The 23,841-nt window shown below is 46.8% G+C and overlaps 1 protein-coding gene across 5 annotated transcripts in view; it reads left to right on the top strand.

Annotated features, from left to right (window-relative positions):
• Nucleotides 1-22,761, top strand: part of CFAP65 (cilia and flagella associated protein 65) — a 31,195-nt gene extending 8,434 nt beyond the window's left edge. For 2 of the 5 annotated variants that reach the window (XM_063161916.1, XM_063161912.1), the window contains 23 exons: nucleotides 395-751; nucleotides 1,484-1,621; nucleotides 2,471-2,719; nucleotides 3,143-3,367; nucleotides 3,603-3,749; nucleotides 4,998-5,163; nucleotides 5,715-5,843; nucleotides 6,338-6,563; nucleotides 7,487-7,615; nucleotides 7,897-8,073; nucleotides 8,747-8,813; nucleotides 12,652-12,762; nucleotides 13,540-13,731; nucleotides 14,479-14,637; nucleotides 15,938-16,075; nucleotides 16,509-16,625; nucleotides 17,211-17,348; nucleotides 17,836-17,901; nucleotides 19,380-19,594; nucleotides 19,956-20,105; nucleotides 20,624-20,902; nucleotides 21,573-21,710; nucleotides 22,243-22,761. In XM_063161916.1, coding sequence (XP_063017986.1) covers nucleotides 395-751; nucleotides 1,484-1,621; nucleotides 2,471-2,719; nucleotides 3,143-3,367; nucleotides 3,603-3,749; nucleotides 4,998-5,163; nucleotides 5,715-5,843; nucleotides 6,338-6,563; nucleotides 7,487-7,615; nucleotides 7,897-8,073; nucleotides 8,747-8,813; nucleotides 12,652-12,762; nucleotides 13,540-13,731; nucleotides 14,479-14,637; nucleotides 15,938-16,075; nucleotides 16,509-16,625; nucleotides 17,211-17,348; nucleotides 17,836-17,901; nucleotides 19,380-19,594; nucleotides 19,956-20,105; nucleotides 20,624-20,902; nucleotides 21,573-21,710; nucleotides 22,243-22,279 — 3,750 coding nt within the window. In that variant the 3' untranslated portion in view covers nucleotides 22,280-22,761. Of the gene's footprint in view, nucleotides 1-394; nucleotides 752-1,483; nucleotides 1,622-2,470; nucleotides 2,720-3,142; nucleotides 3,368-3,602; nucleotides 3,750-4,997; nucleotides 5,164-5,714; nucleotides 5,844-6,337; nucleotides 6,564-7,486; nucleotides 7,616-7,896; nucleotides 8,074-8,746; nucleotides 8,814-12,651; nucleotides 12,763-13,539; nucleotides 13,732-14,478; nucleotides 14,638-15,937; nucleotides 16,076-16,508; nucleotides 16,626-17,210; nucleotides 17,349-17,835; nucleotides 17,902-19,379; nucleotides 19,595-19,955; nucleotides 20,106-20,623; nucleotides 20,903-21,572; nucleotides 21,721-22,242 lie in introns of all 5 variants that reach the window. The other 3 variants (XM_063161913.1, XM_063161915.1, XM_063161914.1) reach the window with 3 other exon arrangements.
• The last annotated feature ends 1,080 nt before the right edge of the window (nucleotides 22,762-23,841 follow it).

The following is a 23,841-nucleotide window of genomic DNA, read 5'->3' as shown; positions in this document are numbered from 1 at the left end:
AACTTTCAGCTCTTCTCTATAAACGCTGGGTATCTGTTGTACAGAAGACATATCTAGAAGGGCTTGCAAGTGCCAGATTGATTTCTTTAGTATTTCTGCTGTTGATGTTCCCAGTACACACCAACACTATCTTTGTCAGGTGGCTTTTACCCTAGCTCAGCTTCTTTCTGGCATTAACTCAACCATGGGGTCATTTTTTTTTTGCTTCCTCTTTAGTCTCAGATTGAGGCTTACAAACAGAAGCCTCCTTGAAGCCTAGACTTTGAGCTGTCCTAGGAACTCTTGCTGAGGTGCATCTTGCTGAAGTGCCTTCTTGCTCATGAAGGCAAGCAGCACCTGGTGTCTCCCACAGGCACACTTTCCTGACTCACACTGAGGTATTTCCATCCTGTAGATTTCTGAGGACCAGCTGCCCAAGGAATACTTGGAACCCAATGCCATGGCTGAGTATTTCAACAATGGTGAAAAAAGCAACCTGGCCTTGTTTCCTGCTCATGTTAGTGTCAGCCCCAGGGAGTATGACTTTGGATGCTGCGTGCCACCACAAAAATCTCTTTCTCTCTGTGTGACCAACCACACCAAAGGAAATATCATTGTTGCCTGGACTCCAAACCATGACAGTGCCTTCTATGTGCGCCCTGAAATCTGTGAGGTGCTACCATTGAAGTCTTCAACCTTCCATGTCTTTTGCATGCCCACTCAGGTCAACAGTCTTTATGGAGCAGAGCTGGAAGGTTTTGCTGTTTATAAGGTTAGTAGGAATTACTAAGACTAGAGATGACCTAGCAAGAAACTTTTTGCAGAATAAAGTATTTCAGGGGAGTTAAAATTCAGTTTAAACCCTATAAAACTAGCACCTCTATTAACTCTTTTGGCCACTGCTTTGATACACTGTTGGGTTAAAGTTTCTCTTTCACCTGTATCCTGGCAGAGTGAGAAGTTGCAGAGAGAGAAATGACAGAACAAGTCACAGCTCATGCACTTGTACAGCCACACTTACTCTTACCTCTAGGAAACATGAAGCATGGTACACCTCACTGAAGGAGGAATTACTATGAATTACTGCACTATTAGTGTAGATGTGAGCCTTCACAAGAATGGTTATTTTGGCCTGGGTGATGGGCAAGAACTTGGTCTTTGTGTCAGGCCCTCCACAAGTAAAGCTGCTGAGGGCACTTTCTCTCTTCTCCCAAGTGACATGGGATTCATGTTACACAAGTCTGCAGTTACAGGAGATTTAGCACCCAGAAATGTCCTGGTAAGTGAAACTTAGCATTTGCCATCTGTTTCTCATCTGGCACTGGTCAGTCCTTCTTGCCTGAAAATGTCAATTCCTTAGCCCCAGGGCTGTCATTGAACAAGCAGCTGCTTGAGGTAGTATGTGCACTTGGTCTCTTCCAACTCAGATTAGTCTGTGATTCTGTGAAACACCTAGCCACACTCCCTTCCTGCACACACCGTCTTGTCCCTTGTGTGTCTGCAGGTGATGAGACACTACAACAACATTGAGGATGATGCCACCATCTGCCCGTCATGGTGCCTGACTGTGAGGCTGAGAGCACACACATATGAAGCAAAACAGGAGCACATCATTCCACAGTACATCCTGGATGTCCCCAAAGTGTGTAACTGATTGACCTTTGGATCTTTGCAGAGACACTCAGTGTTCTGAATTCTTTACTTTGTCTCCCATTGCACTGAGATGTGTCTTTGGTGGTTTCTGATGGTGTGGAGGCTCCTGCTGTGGTACCATAGTTGGCTGTTTCTCCTGCATTAGCTTCCCAACCTCCACCATGTCAGCTGTACTAACCATCTCAGTAGTTCTGAGAGAAAAGCTGTTGGGATCACCTTCTTTTCTGTTTAGGGGGACATGAGCACTAACAAGGGGAACCTAGGAGCCTCAAAAACTGCATGCACTTGGGCAAACAGAATGCTCATGAAAGACAAGTGGTTGTAAGAAAAAGGGGAAGGTTCTCTCTCTCTCTTCCTGCGGTTTCTGTAGCACAGTAAGGTGTTTTTCCTATGAGGTTAGGGGAGGTCAGATCCTAAGGCATAAGACTAGTCTTGAGAACCTCTTATCTCTTCAGCTAATCTGGGCTATGCAGCCTTTATTTGCTGTGCATGAAGTGGAGCAAATTCCAGTCTGCTGGAATTCTTCACCCAGGATGTCACTGTCCATGCAGAAACTGCAGGCACCAGCAAGCAGCTCGCTTACTGGATGGGCATAAAGCATGGCATGATGGAAAATAGGTTCACCAGTCCCATGAGGGCCACTATGGCAAGGGAAAAGACCATCATTTGTGTACCCTTAGGTGGTTTAATTTCTTTCCTTGAAAGGAAGCAGTTAGAAAGTTCTCCATAGACACAGGATAGTGCTTATTGGATCCTGGAAATTAATGCAGTGAAAACTTTTTCTTTAATCTGCTTTTTAAACCAAATGAAAGCAACTCTTTTTGTTTGTCTCCACCAGACTTTTCCTCCTGCAGTTTGTAACACTGATACCTACTGCAGCATGCTGTTGTCCAACACGAGCACCTCTTTGATAACCTTCAGTGTGAACTACACTGAAGAATGTCCCTCTGTTTTGGTCAAGCCCAGCTTAGGACACGTCATTCCAGGAGGCCACCAGATTTTCCTTCTCTACACTCACCCAGTTACGACAGTCTTGCAGCAGCATGTCCTGTCTTTGGAGCTGAACTCTTATCCTGCATACACCAAGGTAAGGAGAGGGAAGTGGACAATGCTGAGCAAAGTTTTGTTCCCTTGTAGTCTTCCCTTTTCACAGTGACTTGCACTGGGATGCTTATTACATCTCCTAATGGTTAGTTTAGATTTTTCTCTTTGGAAATAGGAATGAAAGAATATTTAAAAAATTTAATGTGGAGTCAACATTGCAGAAAAAAGGCCTTTGTGGTGCCAAACATTCCGTGCCCCTTGTTCCTTACATTTCTATCTCTTGGAATACACATTTTATTCTGCTAAGGGTCTAAATTGACAGCACAGCCTAAAGCCCTTCCTCTCCTTATTAAGATCCAAATTTTTCTTGCTTCTCTCTTGGAAGGAGCAACATCTTTGTAAGGTTTCTCCAGAGGCAGCTGAGACTTCTAGCTAATGTCTGTTACTTTTTCTCTTAATTCCACAGGAGATTGTTCTCCAGAGTTGTGGGCAGTCCCTTCATTTGCTCTTAGAAGGTGATGGAATTCTCTACTTCAAGCCTCTCCAGATAGGGACCTCCTCTACACGAATGTACACCATTAAAAACTGCACAAGGCTACCCATGGTTTTCACATGGAGGATCCGTCACTCAGACAGGAAGATCCTGTCTGTCAGCCCCACTACAGGGATCCTCCAGCCCTATGAAGCCATGGTAAGTTCAAATTCCACCAAAGTCGTGGTTTGATCTCTGCAACACAACCTCAGCCTGGCTTTGAATCTCTGGATGTTCATTCCCACTGTGAATCTTTGATGCAGATGGAGGTGGTGTGTCTGTAAAGAACTAGGTTAGCTACAGTGGAGGAGAGGACTAAATGCAATTGTTGAGGTGTTTGGGTTTATTTCTGGACTGGAGCTCCTGTGGGCACCCTTCCCTCTTGTGATTGCAGGCTCAGACATGGACTTTTAGTCCTGACAAGGAAACCAAGTATGTGCTGCGAGCTGTGGTGTCTGTGAAGTGGAAAAGCCCAGAGTCTCCCACAGAAGCCCATTATGTCTTACGGGTCATTGGAGAAGGGGCACTGGGCACCATCAGGGTAAGGAACAGGGGCCCACTGAGTACTAGGAGGGGGGACCAGGGTGGGATGGGGGTCTTGGACTTTCTCTTTTCCCTGTACTGGAGGCAGCCAATACGGATTCACAGCAAAATTCCCAGACACTGTTTTCAGTTTAAATGACAATACTCATTCTAGTGGCCTAATGGCAACATGTTGTAAATGTCCTGCCAGTTCAAATACAACCTTAACAAATCCTCTGGGATTGCTCTGTTCCAGACTAAACCAAGCAAGCCATTTGGCTCCTTGGGAATCATGGTTCTCTCCTCTCATTCTGTCTGTTCTCCTTCTCCATTTGTTTTGCTGTTTGTCTGATTTCTAAGTGTAGTGGACCTTTTAAAGTGGTATAGCCAGTACACCTCCATGTGGCTCTCCTCCTGTTATCTGCAGGTCTGTGCAGCCACTTTCATTTTTAGTCAGGTTTCTTAACAAACCAGAGGTAAATAAAATAATACTTTGAAAGTCACTGCCCAATGTCAATCATGTTGATTGATGGGTGATAATTTCTTCAAGGTATGTAGTCATTATAAATTGTATGAGTGCACAACTAGCCAAAAGTGAGGGGCACTCTTTAAGCAGTCACAAAAGGGCCAGCAAAAACCTCTCAGCGTTGACCCAAGTGCAGCTGGCCAGCTAGTGTTCTCACAGCCCTGAATATGCTACATCCTACCCAGCAAACAGCCTAAAAAACAGTAGGAGAAAGCATTTGGAGGAGGGATTGAGTCCCTCATAGACCTGTTCCACATTTTATTGTGCTCCAACTACCTGAAAGGAGTTTGTAGCAAAGTGGGTGTTGGTCTCTTCTCCTGAGTAATAAGCAATAAGGCAAGAGTAAATCACTTTAAATTGCATCAGGGGAGGTTTAGATTGGATGCTTAGAAAAATTTCTTCAGGAAAGGGGTTATCACTCATTGGAATGGGCTGCCCAATTAAGTGGTTGACTCATCACTCTTGGAAGTATTTAAAAGACGTGTGTACTCAGGGACATGGTTTAGTGGTGGCATTGACAGTGTCAATGGTTGGACTAAGTGATCTTAGAGGTCTTTTTTAACCTCAACAATTCTATCTCCCAGGGCATGCCAGGTCCTACACAAAGCAGGGAGTCCTTTGCACTGCACTGTACTTGGCATGTGCCAAGGGATCAGCATGTGATGAGATAAGTGGTGGCTACACTCAACCACTATGTTTGACATGTTAAAGTGACCTCAGCGTGGTGGGTTTGTATTCCAGGCACACAAGGACTATCTGGACCTTGGAAATGTTCTAGTTGGTGATCAAAAAAGCTACAGCATTGTACTGCTAAATGATGGGATCTGTACTGTGAATTACATTCTCAGTGTGGAGCAACTCTTCACAGGGCCCCACAATCCTGAGGAGGTCCGCAGCGATCTACTGGGTACCGTAAAGGAATTAACATGGGACAGGACCTTAGTTTTCCCCTCTTTTCTCCAAAACCAATCTAGAATTAACCTGGAGGTTGGACTGCTTGCTGGTTGGCTTGCACTGATTCTCTCAAACCTTAAGTTGTCTGCCCCTTTGTATAGGACATGACTTTTCTATCTTGCTGGAAAAAGCATAATCCAGAGTCTGACAATTGAAGTTAGACCAATCTGGACCTTGAAATAAGATACAATTTCCCAGCAGAGGAGGAAGTTAAATAAAGGACCTTCCCAGAAGAAATGTTGCCAGCTCTTAGTTGCCTATCTAGGGACCTCCAGCTGGGAAACTCCCTGCTCTTTGCTGGCCAGAGGCAATCTGGGTAGTCCCAGTAAGCTGCCTACAGTTGTAGTCTGGGAATCCCAAATTCAGCACTTGAAGCTAATCCTAACTATTAGGCAAGGGGTGGCAGTGGCTGGAGTGCTGGTAGACTTAGGGATCTGTGTGCCACAACATATGGTGTAAGAGACAGTAATGCCAAGAGCTCATACCACCTCTTGTATCCTACAGCTCTAGAGCTGGAACATTCCAGAGGAACAATTCCTGCAAGATCAAAAGCTTCTGTCAGAATAAAAGTAAGGCCAGCCCGTCGGCTGCAATACACCTGGAAAATCAGATATGATATTTGTGCACCCAAAGGTGAGATGGATGTTTTGGGGTGCTCAGAGATGGGGGACAGTGTTTGTAAAAGAAGAGACTGGCAAGACAAGGAGTTTTCAGCTTGGAAGGTGAAAAATGTAACGTCATTTGAATGAAAAGGGAACACAAGATATAAGTAACTGTTTATGATTTTTCAGTGTGAAAACAAGGGGAACTTCATAAAATGTGTAGACTGTAGATTTAAATCAAAAAAAGTTTTTCTCACATAGTGCAAAACTAAATTGTGTAAATGCACTGTTGAAAAGGATCACATTCATAGTCTTCTGATGATGTCTAAATGCAGAAGACAAGGTACAACTAGAAGTCAGTGGTTTAGGGGTTTTGAGAAGCTGCCAAACAAAAGACTATGTACAATGCCCATTCTTTCATTGTTCTTGGTAGGGCCTCCTTCCTCTTTGCTGCAGTCAAAATGACCCAGGCAGCAGCCCCTTAATGGTACATGACTACTTTTTGGTGTTTCTTTCTCCCCCAAGCTACAGGTCTTGCAAGTGTAAAAGAGAAGGAGGAGTTCCTGTGCCGCGTTGTAGCAACAGGTGTCTACCCAACTCTGCGCATCACAGACGCTTGTACAACAGGGACTGCCAGGCGTAACACCAAGATGCACATCTGGAGGCTCTTCTCCTTGGACACACTGAATGAATACTTGGAGCTAGACCCAACTCCTGGCGAGCTCACCTACAAAGTCCCCACAAGGCACAGGTGAGATGAGGAAATGGCTCAGTGGATCGTTGAGTCCCTTGCATGAGCCAGAGATGCTGTGGCTTATTGGCATGTGTTGTAGCTCCTTGCTGCCTGGCACCCTGTTTTTCCATCCTAACTAATGCAGGCAGTTGCTCACTTCCACTTTTCTGCTTAAGCTCCCTTGAAAGGAGCCACAGAAACAGAGAATAATTTAATTGCAATAACCTCCAAAAGTCTCTGATGTAGCAAAGCAGGGACATATAGATCAGGTTGCCCCAGACCTCATTCAGTTCTAAATATCTGAATATTCAGTGCTGAATATGTCTGAGAATGGAGAAACCACAGCTTGTCTGAGCTCCTGTTTAACCATTTCCATGGTGAAAACCCTTTCCTTAGTATCTCATCAGAATATCTTGTATTGCAACTTGTGCAGTTGCCATCCCTGACCCATCGCTTCATAAGGCTGAACAAGTCCAGGTGCTTTTGTCCATCCTTGTAATCACAGAATGGTTTGGATTGGAAGGGACCTTAAAGATCATCTAATTCCAACACTTCTGCCATGGGCAGGGATGCCTTCCACTAGACCAAGTTGCTCAGAGCTCCACCCAGCTTGGCTCCAGCTCTCAGCCATTTTAGTGGCCCTCCATTGGGCCTGCTCCAGTATGTCAGTGACTTCCTGATACTGAGGAACTAAAGAGAGACTTCAGGCTAAGCAGGACTCTGTTATGTCACTCACTTTCATTAGACATACATAAAAGATTTTGAAAAGAAAATCAGGTCTGCCTTATGCCCAGTGTCCTTTCTCTCAAAAGGGTCAAGAACATAAGGTCAGACAAGAATTATGAGGAAGACAGCCAGTGTGGAATGACCTTTCCCCTGTCATGCCCTGATGACCCTTCCTCCTATTTGAGTTTAATATCTTCTTTCTCTCCTGTGACCAGCACATGCTTGATCCCTCCAGTGTATACCCCTCTCCTGCTGGATTTTGACTTTGGGTCTGCCCCAGTAGACTCACCGCCTACCTGTGTGATGCTTCTGCTGGAGAACAAGGGTGTGGTACCTGTGGACTGGTAAGCAGTGCTCACTGGAGCTCAGCCTTCTTTTTGGGGGTCTGGAAGTGCTCAAAGGGCTGTGAGAAATTTGCAGGTTAATGGGGTGGGTTTTGTAGGTACAGCTGCAGCTGAGGTCTGTTGATGAGTCAGGCTGGAAAAGCAATCAGGGAGATACAGATCAGACCTGATGAAAAGTAATGTGGCCACCAGGTGGGCTAAGCCCATATGGATTGAATATGTGACCACAGCCCTGGGGAAGTTGCATATCCTCGTTGCTGACCAGCTGATTGGTTCCCTAGGGCCTTCTTGTTTCCTTCTGATCAGAAGATGGACATAGAGCGCTGGGCAGAAGATGTTGACTTTACCCCCCAGGAGCTGCATCAGATGAGAATTCAGGATAACCAGCTCTTCAGTGTTTCCCCCAAGTCAGGAACACTTCTTCCAGGGCAGGAGGAATCTGTCCAGCTCTCACACAGGTGATGACAAGCACCTGTTCTTCAGAGCCTCATGCTGTGTGCCAGAACAACACATGCCATCAGTCTCCTGAGTTTCCATGCCACATTTTCCTTCCTCATCATATGTTCCTCAGTAGAGGCTGGGCAAGTAAAAATTCCTGAACATGTCCAGTTTCTGGACCCCACAGAGCTGGTCTTCCTCAGGAGAATGTTTTAATGTCCCTTAACACTACAGAGCAAAAGGCATTTAGTGGGATATGCTGGGGACACTGCCTTGACCTGACAGTTGAGGAGATGAATAATGCTGAACTTCCTGCACTTTTGATTATGTAATGATATTCTTTTTTATTTTTTTGTCATCAGCTAGAACTGCTAGCCCTTGGGTGCCTGTAGAAGGTATGAAGAAAGCTCAATGCTTCCCCTCTTCATAGCAAACCATATCTGAGAAGTTCTGGCATTTTGTTGGCCTAAAAACTTGGGTCCCTGAATAGGTGTATGACTAAAATCCACATTGTATCACTCATTTCCACCCAAACACCCTCTGGGTTCCCCCACCTCCCCGCGGCCCTTACGCAGCAGTGACTCTTTAGCTGGGAAGTGAATTGTCTCTAATGTTCTGTGTGACTCTGACTCTGTTTTCCTGGGCACCAGGTTGATTTCTACTGTTTTCCTCTCTCTCCTCTTTCACTGCTAGACATGATTTCATTGGCAATGATCGCCTCCCTGTCCTGCTGAAGATTTCCTATGGCCGTGAGATTCTGGTAAGATAGCAGGTGTCCCTTCCTTCCATTTGCTGAGCAACAGCAGGTAGGAACTGAATTAATAGATGTTTTTCCCAGAATCTGCATAGTGTACAGGGGGCTGTGGCCTTCCCCTGGAATTTGCACTAGCCAGGCAGTAAGAGAGGGCCAAGCAGAGACATAAAAACAATGTTCTGACAAACTTGTGCTTCCAGCACAGAGTGATGTGGGCAGTGCACTGGCAGAATGACCCTTGGATGTTGCATCTGCTGGATTCTTCATCAGAGCACTATTATTTATTTATTTATTTATTATTTACCTTTGTATTTTATTAATGGTGTTAGTGCAGAATTGCTTCTTCCTTCAAGACAACTCCAAGTCCAAAACCGCCTTTCCATGTTTTACAGTCCCTGCATATTTTCCACACTCTGATGTAACTTATGGTCAGGATTCTTGTGCATGCCTCCCCTCATTTCATCTGCCTCACTGTGAGTTGTTCCATGCCGTTCCTGGAGTTCAGATCTGCAGCCCATCCTGCTTCTCTCTCATGCAGCTTTCCTGAATCTCTCGATCTCATCAACCTTCCATACTCTACAACCCCCCCGGAATATGCTTTTCTCCAAATACGCCACCATCACCTTCTGTGATGGTAGTTTGGGAATGCACAGGGTGGCAGAGCATCCTCCACCTCTGGGGTTACAGGGTCAGCTCCTTCCCCAAGCCCACAAGATAGTCCCTGGGTTCCTGGTTGGCTGCAGCCTTTGTCCACCCACTTATTTCTCCTACCAATGATAGAGGAGATTCTTACTCATTCTTCCTGCTCGACTGCTTTCTAAAGCATCTCAGAGCTGATCTGTGGTGTGTTTTCCCTGAGCATCTCCTCAGGCTTGGAACTAATTTCTCTCTCTCCCTCTCTCAAACTGTCAGTTAGAGTCAAAGTCACCTTGTGCTCTGCCAGGCACCGCTCATGCCCGGCTGAGCCTTCCTGTCTGTCTCTGAAGTTTCCTATGAGACCATTGTGTTCACATATCTCTTTTATTTTTCTTTTCTTTCAGGACTGTTGTCAGCTGAAAATCCAACCCTTTGACCAAGCTGTTCAAACAGTGGCTTAACTGTGCCTTCCCTCAAAGCCCTTGGACAGGCTCCCTGTGCTCTGCCTGCCTGGCACAATCCTGAGAGTGACTGTGGGGAAGAGTTGGCCAGTGAGGGAAGAGGCTTTGGAGCACCAGCAGCCTATAGGGCACACATCCTCTCTTGCCATATGGCCAGTGGCTTTGGTGGCTACCAGAGGCCACCACCCTCTGTCTTGCTGTCCCTGCAGAAAGAGCTAGAAAAGCGTGGGATAGCTTGGGGATGAAATGATCTCATGGTGCCTTTGAGCTCTGGCAATAGGAGCTGTAGAAGCCAGTGCAGAGACATGGAGCAGTGCAGGTGGTTGCAGCCTGCAGAGATGCAGTGTCAGTACTGAACTGCTGATATCAGAAAGTAGGAATGGGAAATACTTCTTGTGCAAGGAGGGCAGCTGAGGGACTGAGCTGTGGGCCTGCTTTCCTTGCAGTCACGGCATGAAGTGCACAGAGTTTCCAGCTCCTGGGGCAGAAACTGCCCTAAATATACTTCCATTCCAGGGCTGAGCAAATCCTCACCTGTGATTCTGGTGAAATGTACAGAGCATATGCTAACTTAAGCATATGTTAATGTTAAGCAAATGCTGTAGTGTCACCCCAAAAGTTAAGCTTTGGAAAATTCCGAAAGCAATAAGCAGAGGAGGAGCCCATTGGGCTGGGGTATTGCTTGATTACTCTGTCAAATTCCAAATTATTTGGCTTCATAGCTGTGTGGTTAGCCACCTGCAAGCCAATGCCTGTTTTTCCTTTGGGTTTAAAATCACTTCCATGATGACTTTACCTACATGGATAGATCTGACCTCCTGTTCCTCTGTTTCCCCAACTTAATTTTCAGGAGAAGCTTCTTTTTCTGTTATTCCTTCCCCATTCAGTGGCCAATTTTTAGTCCTCTGATGATTTATAGGTACTCTGAATAATCCAAACTGATTTCCCATTGGCAATTTTTTCTGGCTGTAGGAGAAGACATCTGTAGGACTTCTGCGTTTCCAATTCCTTGTGCAGCAGGGAAACAAGGCCTCCCACTGCCTAATGCTTTCACAGATTCTCCTTTGTCTCTTCATCTGTAAGACTGCTTGTTCTCAGAGCTCGGAGATTGTTTGGCCAGGCAGAATTTGCAGCCCCCAGCAGTTTTAGTAGGAAAAGCCCATCCAGCTCATGTGTTGCAGGCTGAGGTAGGCTGGTTCACAGAACTCCCTGGAGAGAAGGGCTGGATCCCAAGGAGAATCCCTGAGCACACAGGTTTTATAAACTGCAAGTGTTTGCACTTCACTTCATAGCTGCTAGTTTGGTATTGTGAGATGTTATCACCTGCAGCTCGTGTTCTCCAGGCAGCTCTCCTCCCTGGGGAATCTGGCATCCCCTGGCGTCCCTCTTATGATCTTAAGTCTTCACTGTGGGATGAAGTCTATGCACTCTAGAAGGAGAATTGATTGCAGCAAGTCTTCACTTTTCTCCATTTGTCTCTCTTTAACTGATAATCCTCTAAATGTCATATCCTGTGTCAAATGGAAACTGATGACAGTTTTTCCTGAGCAGTTCTGGTCTGTTGGAATGCAAGATGGGTTTTTGATCAAAGTTCTATAAATAGATCTTTCACTCCCAAAGCTCAGGGAGGTTCCTGACCCTTTTTCTTTTGAAGTTTGAAAGCAAAGCTTTTGTCTTTCTCCTACTTTCACTTCATCTGGCAAGCTGTGGTTCTCAGGAGGCTGAATACTCATGTAGTGCTTTGAAAAGATCCCATGTGAGACTTTGCTAACCTTGTATTTCTAGTTCTTTTTCACTCTGCATTTTGTTTATAGATCTGAACTGAAATGTTTTTTTTTAAAAGGAGTTGTCATTCTCTGCTTTTTTTAAAGTGACTGATACAGTATCTCCTGCAGGTGTCTATCTTTGCAAATATTTTTTCTGTCTTTTACACATCTATTTGAAAAATAGCCATGCTTCAGGCTTAATTACTGTGAATTGCAGCAACTTGGTTCCTGTTGGCCCATGCAGAGACATTGCTAGGTGACTGCTTTGCAGCCTCTACCCCAAAGCAGACAGCTCAGGGGTAATTGGGAGCGATCCTGCAGAAAACAGTGCATCATCAGTGCATCTTCAACCTGATTGTGGTTTTCTCAAAATGCAGGAGCCTATGTGAATGTAAAATCTTTCTGTGAAATAGCTCTGTAATCTCTCCGCTTTGCCTGGAGTGCCTGGTTGCTGCTTTGCCAACAGGATACTGTTGATTATCACTTGGTCACTAAAAGTTCAGCTGGAATCTTCTTGCTTTTGGACTTGCTTCTAGCTTTTGGGCTGCTAGACACATTCTTGGAACACTCTAGAGTACATGCAGATGATCCTTTCCAAGACGAGGCCATTACTTACCTAAATCCTGTCTTTCCAAAGTGTTTGGCTGTGATGGCTGCACACTCTCCTATGTGCAGTCCAGACACTTTCATTCATAGAGAATTTCCACCATACACTTGCACATAGAAGCACTGATGCTGGCATAGCAGAGAGAGAAGTCTTTCTGATAAAAGAAGAGAACCTTTAAGAGAAAATCTGGAGCAGATTCTCCATCTCCTTGATTTTTGTCTTAGGACACACTATCCTCGTATTACCAATCAAAGTTTGTAACTGTGTGGCCTTCCATTTGCAAAGTACTTTAGAGTCCTTGTGCAGATGTTAGTCCTTGTTAGTGATGGGACCAAGGCTCTGTGGGGAAGTGACTGCCTTTCTCTCCACTGTAGCTGACCTTCAGTGGTGTGACAGTGGAGCGCGACCAGCGCTACGTCCATTTTGCATCCACCAAGCACGTCTTTGCACCCGTCGCTGTGGGACGCTCCCAGCCCCCCACACAGGTGAGCGTCCTGGAGCCAAAGCCAGCAGAAGTGTAGGGAAGGAGCTACACTGCTGTGTCCCAAGGACAGGCAGTGTCTGAGGCAACTCTCAGAAAATGGAATGGCCTCTGTAGTGAAGCCTCACAGGAGAACTCTGAGGATAGCTCTAGGCAGAGTTTGGAAATAGCTCCTGGGAAAGTACTTCTCACCATCTGCAGTTTGACAAGATTTGGTGTTCACTCTGTAATCAGAATGCTTATGAGGTGTGTTGGGCTGTTCACTTATTCTCTTGCATTGTATCTGAGTGAAAACTTGCCTAGCTGCTCCAAGTACTCTGGAAATAAACCCTAATTAGTTTTTTAGTAAATTAATTTTACTTCCTTAAATGCTTATTCAGGGAAAAGGCAGCTTTGTTTATGTTCTGCCTAATTTACTTGGGAAATGAACAAGTCTGAATTGAATTAAGAGCACTTTAATAGAAGTGTTTTTGCATTTTACGTAATCCGCTTTACAATGATCCCTTCAGCTAATCTGTATGAATTTTCCCCTAGTGTGAATTGACAGGACACCATTTGGAAAGGCACTTTGCTTATCAATGTACATGTGTGGTGATAAACATTCAGCACAGCTGCCTATCAGAGCCCTGGTGTTAAATCTTGACACTATAAGGTCTTCTCATTCTTCGGAGATAAGCTGATTAATTAAGTATTAATGCTTATCAGCGCCCCCTGGGGAAGCATTAACTAGTTTAACTTGTACTTGGTATAAAAAGCACTGCTCTTTCTGACTTCACTTCAGATTTATAAACTCTACAATGGTGGCTCCATGCCCGTGACATTTGAGGTTCAGCTGGACAACCTTATGAAGACACAGGAGGAGAATTTTCAGCATCCTGTGTTTGCCTGCCTAACTCCTAGAGGAGAAATCCCCCCTGGTGAATCAGGGCACATTGGGTGGATCTTCTCACCACTGGAAGCTAAAACATACACGGTAAGAGCCTCCTCATGACTGAAAGAAACAGATTCTGCTATTGACCTAAAATTCTTTAGGTTTCTTACAGGTGGTGGCAATGTAATGCTGCAGCTGAATTGAGCTCTATGCCTCCAAGTAGCAGAGTCGTGAGAGCAAATAAGTGGCTGGTCTGGTCTGGAAATGGAGCAGATAAATTTGTCTCATATGTTTTTTCTTCCCAAGAAGAGATATCTTCCACAACCAGTCATCCCAGTTTTTATTTTTCAAGTAGCAAACAGTAACTGGGGATATCAGTAGTATCTGTTCAGATTTATGGTTCATTGTTGGCCTCCAAAAATTCCCACCGAAGAGACTGAAGTCAGTGTCTTCTATCACTGCAGTGTATACTGCTGCAAACTTCTGAAAACAGCCTTCCCAAAGACCTCTGTCCTGGGCTGCAGCAGGCAGGCAAGGCCAGAGCTCTTGCACTACTTGTTGCTTCAGTCTGTGGTGGATGCATGGATAAATAAATAAATTAAACTTTAAAACTCCAACCTTTGCTCCAAGACTCTGTCCATCTCATACTGTAACTGGCTAATTGACTATTTAACCAGCTTTCCTGGGCTAGCAGGAAAGGCCAAGGCCTGAAAGAGCAAAAGAGACTGGATTTGTCTTTATCCGTGCATGGGGTGTATTTAGACCAGTCCATTAGCAAGTATGCTAGCTTATTGCACATCTCTCCCAAATATGACTCTGGACTTAAAACTTTTATCTTGTCCGAGGCAGGTTGATGTTCTCATCCAGATCCTGGAGGGTGACTCGACCCAGATTACTTTCCAGGGAGTAGGCTACAATCCCAATGATGTAGAAGAGGCTGCCACATCCAGAAATTTTTTTTCTTCTGCAGTCATTCCAGGTTCTGCCAGGCTAACTGTGCCTGGGCAGGTAAGTCCAAGTGTGGGATATGAGCAATATGATCAGTCCAGAAATGTGTGAGAGACTGAAATATACAAGTGGCCCCATCTTGCAGTTGTCTGTGTTGCAGGAGAGTTCATTTGCCATGAGACAGAACAAGACATTTCCCTTCCAGCAGGTGATCTAGAGCTTAACTCATGGATGCTGAAAGGTGTCTTCTTTCCAGCTTGTCACTTCCATAGCCATTAGAACAAAAAAGGGTTTGGATTTGTTCATGTAATTTTTTCTTAGAAGTTACCTCCCATCAGAGCTGCCTTTCTTCTGTGCAGCTACACCTTTTTCTTTCCTAAATCATTCTCAAAAAGACCATTATACTCCTGCCATGCTCTGTCAGGGCTTGGCTGCCACCATTTCCCAGCCAAACTCAGGTGATTCATAACCTGAATGCTGACTGCAGAATGGACACCTATTCAGGCACATGCAGAGGAATGCACTGGTCTGACCTGCTGCTGGCTCAGCAGGAGCTTGGCTGGCCTGGCTGGAGCTGGCCTGCCAGCCTGGACAATCTGTTGTTAAACTCACCCACAGATCCAAGCACGGTGAATGAGCATTACACAGCAGCAGCAGCAGCTTTCTCCTGGCAGGTAAAGGATTCAACCTGTGTGACATTAGCATGCCTTCCTTGGAGCCAGCCACAGCTCCCCCTGCTTTTCTGCTTCCAGCAGGGCAATTGCAATCCTGAGAAGAGCAAAGAGAAGATGATTGAAAACTGCCTCAGTCTGACAATGAAGATGGCATTCTGCAAGGCTCTGTTGTCTGAAATGAAGTTGCTTTCTCTAATGATAACTGTACTTAATTAGAGATTGCATTGTGCCTGGAGAACAGGACAAACTAGTAGCATACTAGTGCCAAGGTGTATTAGGGATTGGTTTCCTAAAGCTCACAGTCAGGTTGATAGGGATTTTGCACAAGCACACACCTCATGTTTCTCAGCTGAAGTAGGAAAAGGCCTGGATTGCAAGTGCTGCACAGAGAACTGGGATGTTACTGGTCCTCTGTGCTCCTGAGATGCTCTCCTGTCCAGCACCAGTGTTATGTCTTATTCATTGCTCACTCAATCCCACTGCAATCCAGCTGGCCTTCTGATGTAATGCCACTGTAACCAGAGCCAAATTGAGAGAATTGTTACACTCTCTCAATTTCCTAAAGATACCTGTTATTATCTGTGCATTGCTGGACTTAGAGATGAGTATGACTTGGAGATGACTGTATGATCAGGTCCCATCTTCCTTCCCTGCTGTTCCTTCTGATTTCTCCTTGCTTCCTGCAGGCAGCCACCTTGTCCCATAGCAGGATTTGCCTTGGAAATATCCCAGACTGCACCAAAGCTGGTCGACTTGTCTTTCTCAACAATATCTCGAAGAGCAAGGCAGTGGTGTTTAACTGGCAGATAAATGCTAAAGAAATGGTGAGTCCTCTTTGATCTACAGCCTTCCTGTCCATCTCTGTTGTGCCGTGAAAGGACCTTACAGCTCCATTTTCAACAAGGCACTCAGTTCTAGGGAATTGGCTTTCTACTGGGTGATGAAAGGAAATGTAAAGGCAATGCTTAGGACAGATGGAACAACAGGAATCCAGAAGGGAAATCCAAAGACTTTGGTGAGGTTATATGAAGCTGGAACTACAAAATGTGATAACAAACCTCAGGACTCTGCCAGCAAAAGCCGTGTTTGTTGTTAGAATGTATCAACTGCATCTCTCTCATGCCACATATCTCTGAGGAGAGGTGTGTTCCCTGCGAAGAGAAAGCACACAGGAAGGTCCCAGGACAGTGAAATAGCTCCTCTGGGGTTTTTTCTTTTTTTATTTAATTTTTTTTCCTCCTCCTGCCCTTCACCCAGGTGTTGGAGATTGCTCCAAATTCAGGAGTTGTGCAGCCTGGAGAGAGTATCCCTTGCTTCATCACACTGCAACCTACAAGGAATCCCTACTTCTGCAGAATAAATCTGGCGTGTGAGGTGAGACCCAAGAGGTATCTGTGTATTACCATGGCCTGGGCATGTTATTGTGATTCCCAAATGGCTGACCCCAGCAGTCAGCTGCCTGCTGCTTCCAGCTGAAACAATCCTTCTCACACACTTCTCACTCCTGAAAACACCTAGCTTCATCCTTCCTGATGGTTTAAGCATCTTTCTGTCTGTGTGGCTCACTAGATGAAGTGTAATTGTGCAATGTATGGATCTGTGAGGGGAGCCCAGCTGCTAGAAGTGATGGTTTGAATGGGAATGCCTTTCAGTGGATGCCAAAGACTTGATATCTGTAAAAAACAAGTCTTGCTGCTTTAATATTACTGGGGGCACAGACCAACAGTAATATCCTCCTCAACACTTCCCAGGTTTTTTTTTCAAGAAAATATATCTTCTCTGTCTCAGACTTAAAATACCACTGTTTTTTCCTCTTCCTGCCACTGGAATACATGGAAAGCAAGTGGATTTTTTCCTAGGACCTCCTGAAGGGGAGAAACAGGCATGGACTTGAGCCACAGACTGTTATTTGCAGCTCTTTTCTAGCCCTGCTCCCTTCAGTTATGGTTTGTTTCCTAGGTGTACATCCAGGAGTCCCTGGTTCAGTATGAGAGGGACCTGCACGAGTGGGAAAAGGAGAAGGAACGGCAGGCTGTGGAATTCACCATCACAGAGAAGGACCTTGACACCAAGAAGAAGCTAACATCTCCCTCAGTGGTAAGTGCTCTCAAAACCTTGCACCAGCTTAGCTTGGCTTAAGGAACAGCAGCCAGTGTTGACAAGAAACATTCTTTAGGAAAACCTAGGCAGTTGTTAAGAGGACATGAGACTCTGATTTGTTAAAGACCTCAAAGCTGATCTGTGGTTAGAGGAAAATGAGATCTTGTTTTCTAGCCAAGAATCATCTTACAAACTCTGAAATTTCTAGTGACCATCTGAAATTTGGAAGTGCATGAAAAGCCTTTGGAAAAACAAAGCCAGTGGCTCTGGAAACCAATGGTTGGATTTTTAACCATGAATAAACACTGGAGAGAAATGTGTGGCTAGCAGTAAGAATGTGGTCTGAGTGAAGAATGGAGGATGAGATCATTGACTCTCAGCTGGCACAAAGTTTAAAAAAGATCATAAGCTTTTGTTCTTCTCTATATCTTCCCCACGTGGTAATTCTTCTTCCCTTTTTTTTATTTAATATTTTATTTTTCAGAGGTTATCAGATTCTGCTGAAACAGAATATCTTTCAAAATCCTCACCTGTGATAAGGAAATACAAGGTAAGTCAAGCCTGTCTCACTCGTGGTAGAATCAAACTGACTGCTTTAGAAAAGAGGCAAATGCTGGATATCACAGTGTGGGAGTCTGGACAGAGAGCACAGCAGGATTTGTAGCTTCAAGGCTTTGGGAGACAGACTGTTTGGAGGAGGCAGAAGAATCCCACTGTCTGGCTGTGTTCTCTGGCCAGTAACTTTCCAGCTGAGGTGAACGGGAACTGAAATTGGCATCAAATGTGCACCCATGACTGGAGAAAGGGGGAAAGGTTTCAAATAAGCAGAAAAAATGCACACAGACAGGGCAATTGGTGTCTGTACTGGTTGCATTTTGGGCCCACAATGGAATGTGTGCCACAGCAGAAAGCAGCAGGACCCTGGCAGAACGTGGTGCAGACAGCTTTTCCAGCAGTGGTGGGAAGGTGTGAAACAAGGTCCCAGTGAGTGCTCTGCAGAGCTACCTGGGCCCCAAGGAAGAGCCAGCAGTGCCTATAGCCATCAGCAGGATGTGCTGTGGGAATGACAGGGCTCAAAGCTAACCCAAGATGTGGAAAGATTTGGGGGAGCTGAGGGGAGGCTGGGTCTGAGAGGACTGAGGCAACAAGGAGATGCAGCTTGTTATCTCAGGAATGTCACTGCAGTGAGGCTGTAGCAGTGCTTCTGAGACCCCATGAGCACCTTTGCATGCCTTGCACTGTTCTGTGTGAAGGAATCAGCTCAGGGCAACTCTAGCTTAGACTGTTTTCTCTGTGCTGTTTGGTGTGATCAGTGATGCAGGTCAAAGCATTCACTGGATGAACTACAGAAAGATAACAAACATTGTCTTTTAGTCCTCTAGTGTTTTAACCTCTAGTGATAATTTGGAGCCTGCTGTGTCTGTGTAAGGAGAAGTGCAGGCCCCTAGCCTCATTCTGAGAGGCAGGACAGCCATGTCTCAATGATCATTGAAGTCCTGCAATGCCTGAGGACTTCTCCGGATCTCTGTGGTGTTCTTCTGGCCCAGGCATCCTGGCTACTGCTCTAAGGAGCTTCCCCCAATCTGACTGCTGCTAATGCAACCCCAAGTTGGCCCATGTAGTGTGACTGGGGTCAGTTCCTGGTTTCCCTTCAGGTCTGGGGGAGGACAGTTTCCCCACGGATTCCATCCATGTACATCGCTTCTCCTGCAGCACTGCCAGTGTGCTTGCAAGAGCTTCCATGGTGATGGATTGGAGAACAACAGCCCCAAGTACCTTAGGGAGACCCTGAAACCCTGTTGACACTTGGGGCTGGCACACTGGTCACTGAGAAGGGAACAGACCTGACTTCCATTATGGCTGCTCCTGCCTGTTATCAGTACTGCGGTGCTAAGATCATTTTGACACCCAGGATCTGGTGGCTCTGCTTGCTGGGCTTTCAGCTCTCATGCCTGTGCTCAAACCTACACCAGCCTACTTGTGGCCAAAGGACCAACGATATGCCTGCCATTTCTTTCTCTCCAACAGACATTACCCCCTATTAAAAGCCAGCCTCCACCCAGTCAGCCACCTGGATACACTGAGAGGAGGCTGCCATCGGACAAAGATGCCAGCCAGGTGTGGGTCAAACCAGAGCCTCCCACGCCCTTGTCCTTACACCTTGATGTGTCAGCCAGGTCCTTTGCTATTGAGGACTTTCTCAGCAACTTTGCCTTGGATTTTCCCAGATACTTCTTGTCCCGGTAAGAGATAGAGTTTTTTGGATTGGCTACTTCATCTGAGCCAGGGCTGCCCCATGCTCTGATATGCACTGAACTTGGTGCTCTGCTCTGCTCCTCTCTGTGCCTCAGTATTAAGAGGTGTCTTGCTTTCCCCAGCATTAGCTGACATGACCTGTTTCTCTCCCCACCTCAACTGTCAGAGCTCAGTGTTCCTCTTTCATGACAGCGTCCCTGCTCCTGTCAGAAATACAACAGCTCCCACCCCTCCCCTGCTTGCCTGCACTGCTTGCCTGACATGCTTCTGCAGTGCTAGCAGGGTGCTGGTCTTTGAGAGTTTGGTTCTGTAGTGCTGCCACTGATGGAACAACTCCTCCTTTCTCAGCCCTTACAGCGCCAAGCCCTCAGACAGCAAATTGGTGGATGGGAGTGGGCACAGAAATAGGACAGACACGGAGTGCGAACGGCTGGCCCTGGCTGCTGCTTCCAAAAAAGAGCTGGAGGTGGTGACTGACATACTCGCAGGTGTCATCAGGTGTGTGCTCCTTCACCCTCACCTGGTCTGGAGCCCCTGTCTTCCAGAGAATGATTGTAGCATGGTCAACCCTCTGTTAACCCTGGAGGAATCTGTGCACTCTTGTTGCCAGAATGGGGGTATCCCCCTGCTAAAAGCTGTCTTGGGGACTGTGAGCTCAGATCTTGGAGTGACAGCCAAGGCAGGGGCTTCCTCCCCAGCCAGGGGGGCTGAGCCCATTTTTCCAGAGTTCCCAGGAACCAAGGAACTCTACCTACTGTGATCTTAGAAACAGGCTGCATTGGGGTACACCTATTTGATTTGTGAGCTGTTCAAAGAACCAGCACAGGGGAAACAGAGGTAGTTTCACTGGCTCAAGCCCTCTTGCTGCTTCCCTTAGGCCCAGAGAGCAAGAAGGTACAGACTAAACACTGACATCAGCCAGTGATTTCCTCTGCCTTGTGGTGTCTTGTAATAATCCTCTGGGTCATGCAGATAGTCAATTTGCTGAAACTTATCATTTATTTTCCTCTTCCTAGAAGCCTCTTGGAGAATGGCCACTTCCAGAAGTCAGTGAGAAAAATCGAAGATGAGCCTATTCCATATTTCACCCAGTTCCACTCTGCAAAATCAGCAGAACTCCAGGACAGTAGACAGGGCTCCACGATCCCCTCCAGGGTCTCTGCTTCCACAAATCTTGACCATGAGAAGGATGGAGAGGGGAGAAATATGAGTCAGGAAGCCTCTCCCAGTGATTTGCCGGAGTCTAGCGAGACTTTTCACCATAAGCAGTTGAGGGTAAAGGAGATAATAAGTAGGTGAGGAGGAGCTCACACGTAAAAGCCAAGAGCTGCACAGTCAAGAGAGCCATGGTAGCACACTGCCTGGCCAGAAATCCATTTCTCCTCCAGCCCTGCAGCATTTCTGCGGGTGTATTATGTGTTGTCTGGGTGGAAATCAATGCTAGCCCACCTAGCCACCCTCTCCCAAATGTGGTTGTGGGGAGAGATGGTTTGTTGTGTCTGGGGTTGAGCTGTGGGCAGTGCCAGGAGGCTGCTAGTGAATGATGTTTACTCTCAGGCACTCTAGGCCATATTAGACATTGGGGTGCAGTATGTGCTTACCTTACCTTTTATTTTCACGGCAGTATTTCACCACCTTTTGTTTGTTGTGGCTGTTCCTTTGTACACTGCTACAAGCTTCAAGCATTATTCACTAATAGCAGCTACAGCACAGCTTGGAGGGAGAAACCAGTAAAACTGTAGTCACCAAGCTTTGTCTAAGGTCAGGGCCTGACACCAGCTGGTGACAGTTCTGGGACAAGGGTCAGCAACCCATTGTTCAAGTCTTTGGTTCATTGGTCTCAGCGTGTAGGAAACAGTGTGTGCTCCACTGCTGTGCCTGATGATTCCTGGCAGGAGTCACAGCAAGCAACCTGCCTTATCTGCTTTCTGATAGCTGTCCTCTGCTGTGCTTCTGTCCTTCTAGGCAGCCAGCTGTTGGGAACCTCGTGGAGCTGCTGCTGGAAAACACACTGCAGAACATAATGATCGAAGCCAGTCGTGGGGAGGTGGTGCTGACAGCCCAGCCCAGGGTCATTGCTTTACCCCCCAGTGCCTCCCAAAGGTAGCAGAGTGTATGTGTGCTCCTTAACATGTCAGGCTGAAGCACAGCCCATTTTCTAGACCACGTGGGTTAGCTGAATCCCTGCCTATCAGTGCCAAGGCTGCCTGTGCAAAGCAAAGAATCCACTCCCAAAGTCTCTGCCCCCTCTTGGCTTGTCCTGTGCCGCAGAGCAGAGGTGGTAACAGTACAGCCTGTCTGTGGACCTGAGACCCTCATACAGCTCTGGGGCAGGGCCCTATGTGGGAATGGCTGGCCTGAGGCACTGGAGAGCCTAGCACAAGGATGGTCCTTTGGGAAAAGGGGTCAAGGAGCAGGCAGCCTTTGACAGCAGAAAGGGAGCAAAGCTGTCATAGTCCAAGGGGGTGTGGGATCTAGTTAGGTTGAGTGAATGGCCACTGGTGGGGAAATTAGATTTGGACCTGAGTGAAAAGCATAGGGGTTTGCCCTAGCTTGGACAGAAGTACAGAGAGATGGGATTGAAGAGGGTTGTTGGATGTAGATGTCATCTCCAGAGCTGCCATCTCTTTTTCAGAATCACCATCCCTGCATCCCCACCCTCCAGAGTGTAGCTGCTGGGTACTGTGCTGCTTAAGCTCCTCAAGCACATCAGCTCTCTCCATTCTTCATCCCTGTGATGTCCAGAGCAACTCGGACCCTCCCACACCATGACCTTAGCTCAGCATGCTGGCTGTCTCTGGGGAGGTATGTCCTGATTATGTTCTCAGCACCGATTTGCATCCTCTGACAACTCCACGGCAGAGTTCATGAGATATCTCCTTTCTGTGGCTGGCCACATCATCAGAGAAGAACCCTGTGCTACAGGGAGTACATGGACAACCACTATGACAATTCCCACTATCCTCAGTCTCCACCGGCTGAGAGGAGTGGAATCTGCTTTGGAATGTAGCTGAGGAAGGACTGACATCTGGGCAATGAGGTTATGGCTTCAGCAGGATGCAGGTACGGAATTCTCCTCCCCTCCTTGCTCTGAGGGGGCAGCTGCAGCACAATCAGTACACACAGCAACCCAATAAAAGCAACTTGACCTTCAGACACCGACACCGTGTGTAACATACGTAACTCGTGCATCTGGGCTTGTGAGCTCTGGACAAGGTCTTCCCTTTCCAAACTGCAAGCTGTCACCTAGGGAAGGGGATCCTCTGAGCCTTGGCTCGGCCTGGGGAGTCTGTCGGGCTGCAAGACGTATCACAGTGAAGGAGCATGTTTGTCACAGCCGGGAGGTGGCAGCGTGAGTTGTGAGAAATCCCGGTGGCCAGCACAGAGCAGGCTGGTGCTGGATTACAGCTGCTGCTCCCAGGCAGGATCTGCAGGATGGCTGTGCCAGGCAGTGGGCTGCATTTGCAGCATATGCCCTGTTCTGCCATACCACTATGGACTCTGCAACATGGGGCTCATGCAGCCACCCAGCTCTGGTGAGGCTGCAGCTTTGGTGTCTCTCTCCAAACCCTCATGTCTTGTTTCCCAGTGCTAGCACCCAGCCGAGACCAGAGCTGCATCTTCTTCCCTCACATCCTAAGAGAAGACTGTGCAAAAGGCACTGTGGAGGGCTTTTTCCCCGCTCAGCAGAGGGCAGTTGCCTGCTGTGCCTGGGGCACTGTGGCTCAGCCAGCTTCACCCCAGCACTCCTCTCTGTGCAGGAGCCCTGCGTGTGTAACCATTACTAAGCCCCAGGGCTGAGCTGTTCCTGTTGTTAGAGATACAGCAGAGGCACTGCCAGCTCCTGAAGTCAGCCTGAGTGCCTTGGGCCTTCACATGGGTCCTGGATCCTTCTCATGAGAAGTGCAAACCCTCTCCTCCCTTCTCAATACTTTGCATGACAGGTATCCTACATCACAGCAATCTTTCTGTATTCCTCTGGGCTTTGGCTCGTGCTGAACAGGTAATGCAGAACCAATTCCTTCCTCCACAGCTCAAGGCTGCAGCGGGGCCTGGCTGCTCAGTCCACTTGGACTGATTCTCCTTGATCCAGGCTCCTCGCTAGGATTTGCTCACTGCAGATGCTCCGTTGTCCTGCAGCAACGTTCCCAAATGGATAACAAAGGCAGGGATAGAAACCTCACTGTTGCCCTAAAGCAGGTCGAATCCAGCTACCCAAGGGCAGCATGGAGCA

This window comes from Melospiza melodia, chromosome 8, assembly GCF_035770615.1.
Source record: "Melospiza melodia melodia isolate bMelMel2 chromosome 8, bMelMel2.pri, whole genome shotgun sequence".
NCBI lineage: Eukaryota > Metazoa > Chordata > Aves > Passeriformes > Passerellidae > Melospiza > Melospiza melodia.
This window is presented reverse-complemented; position numbering and strand designations above follow the sequence as displayed.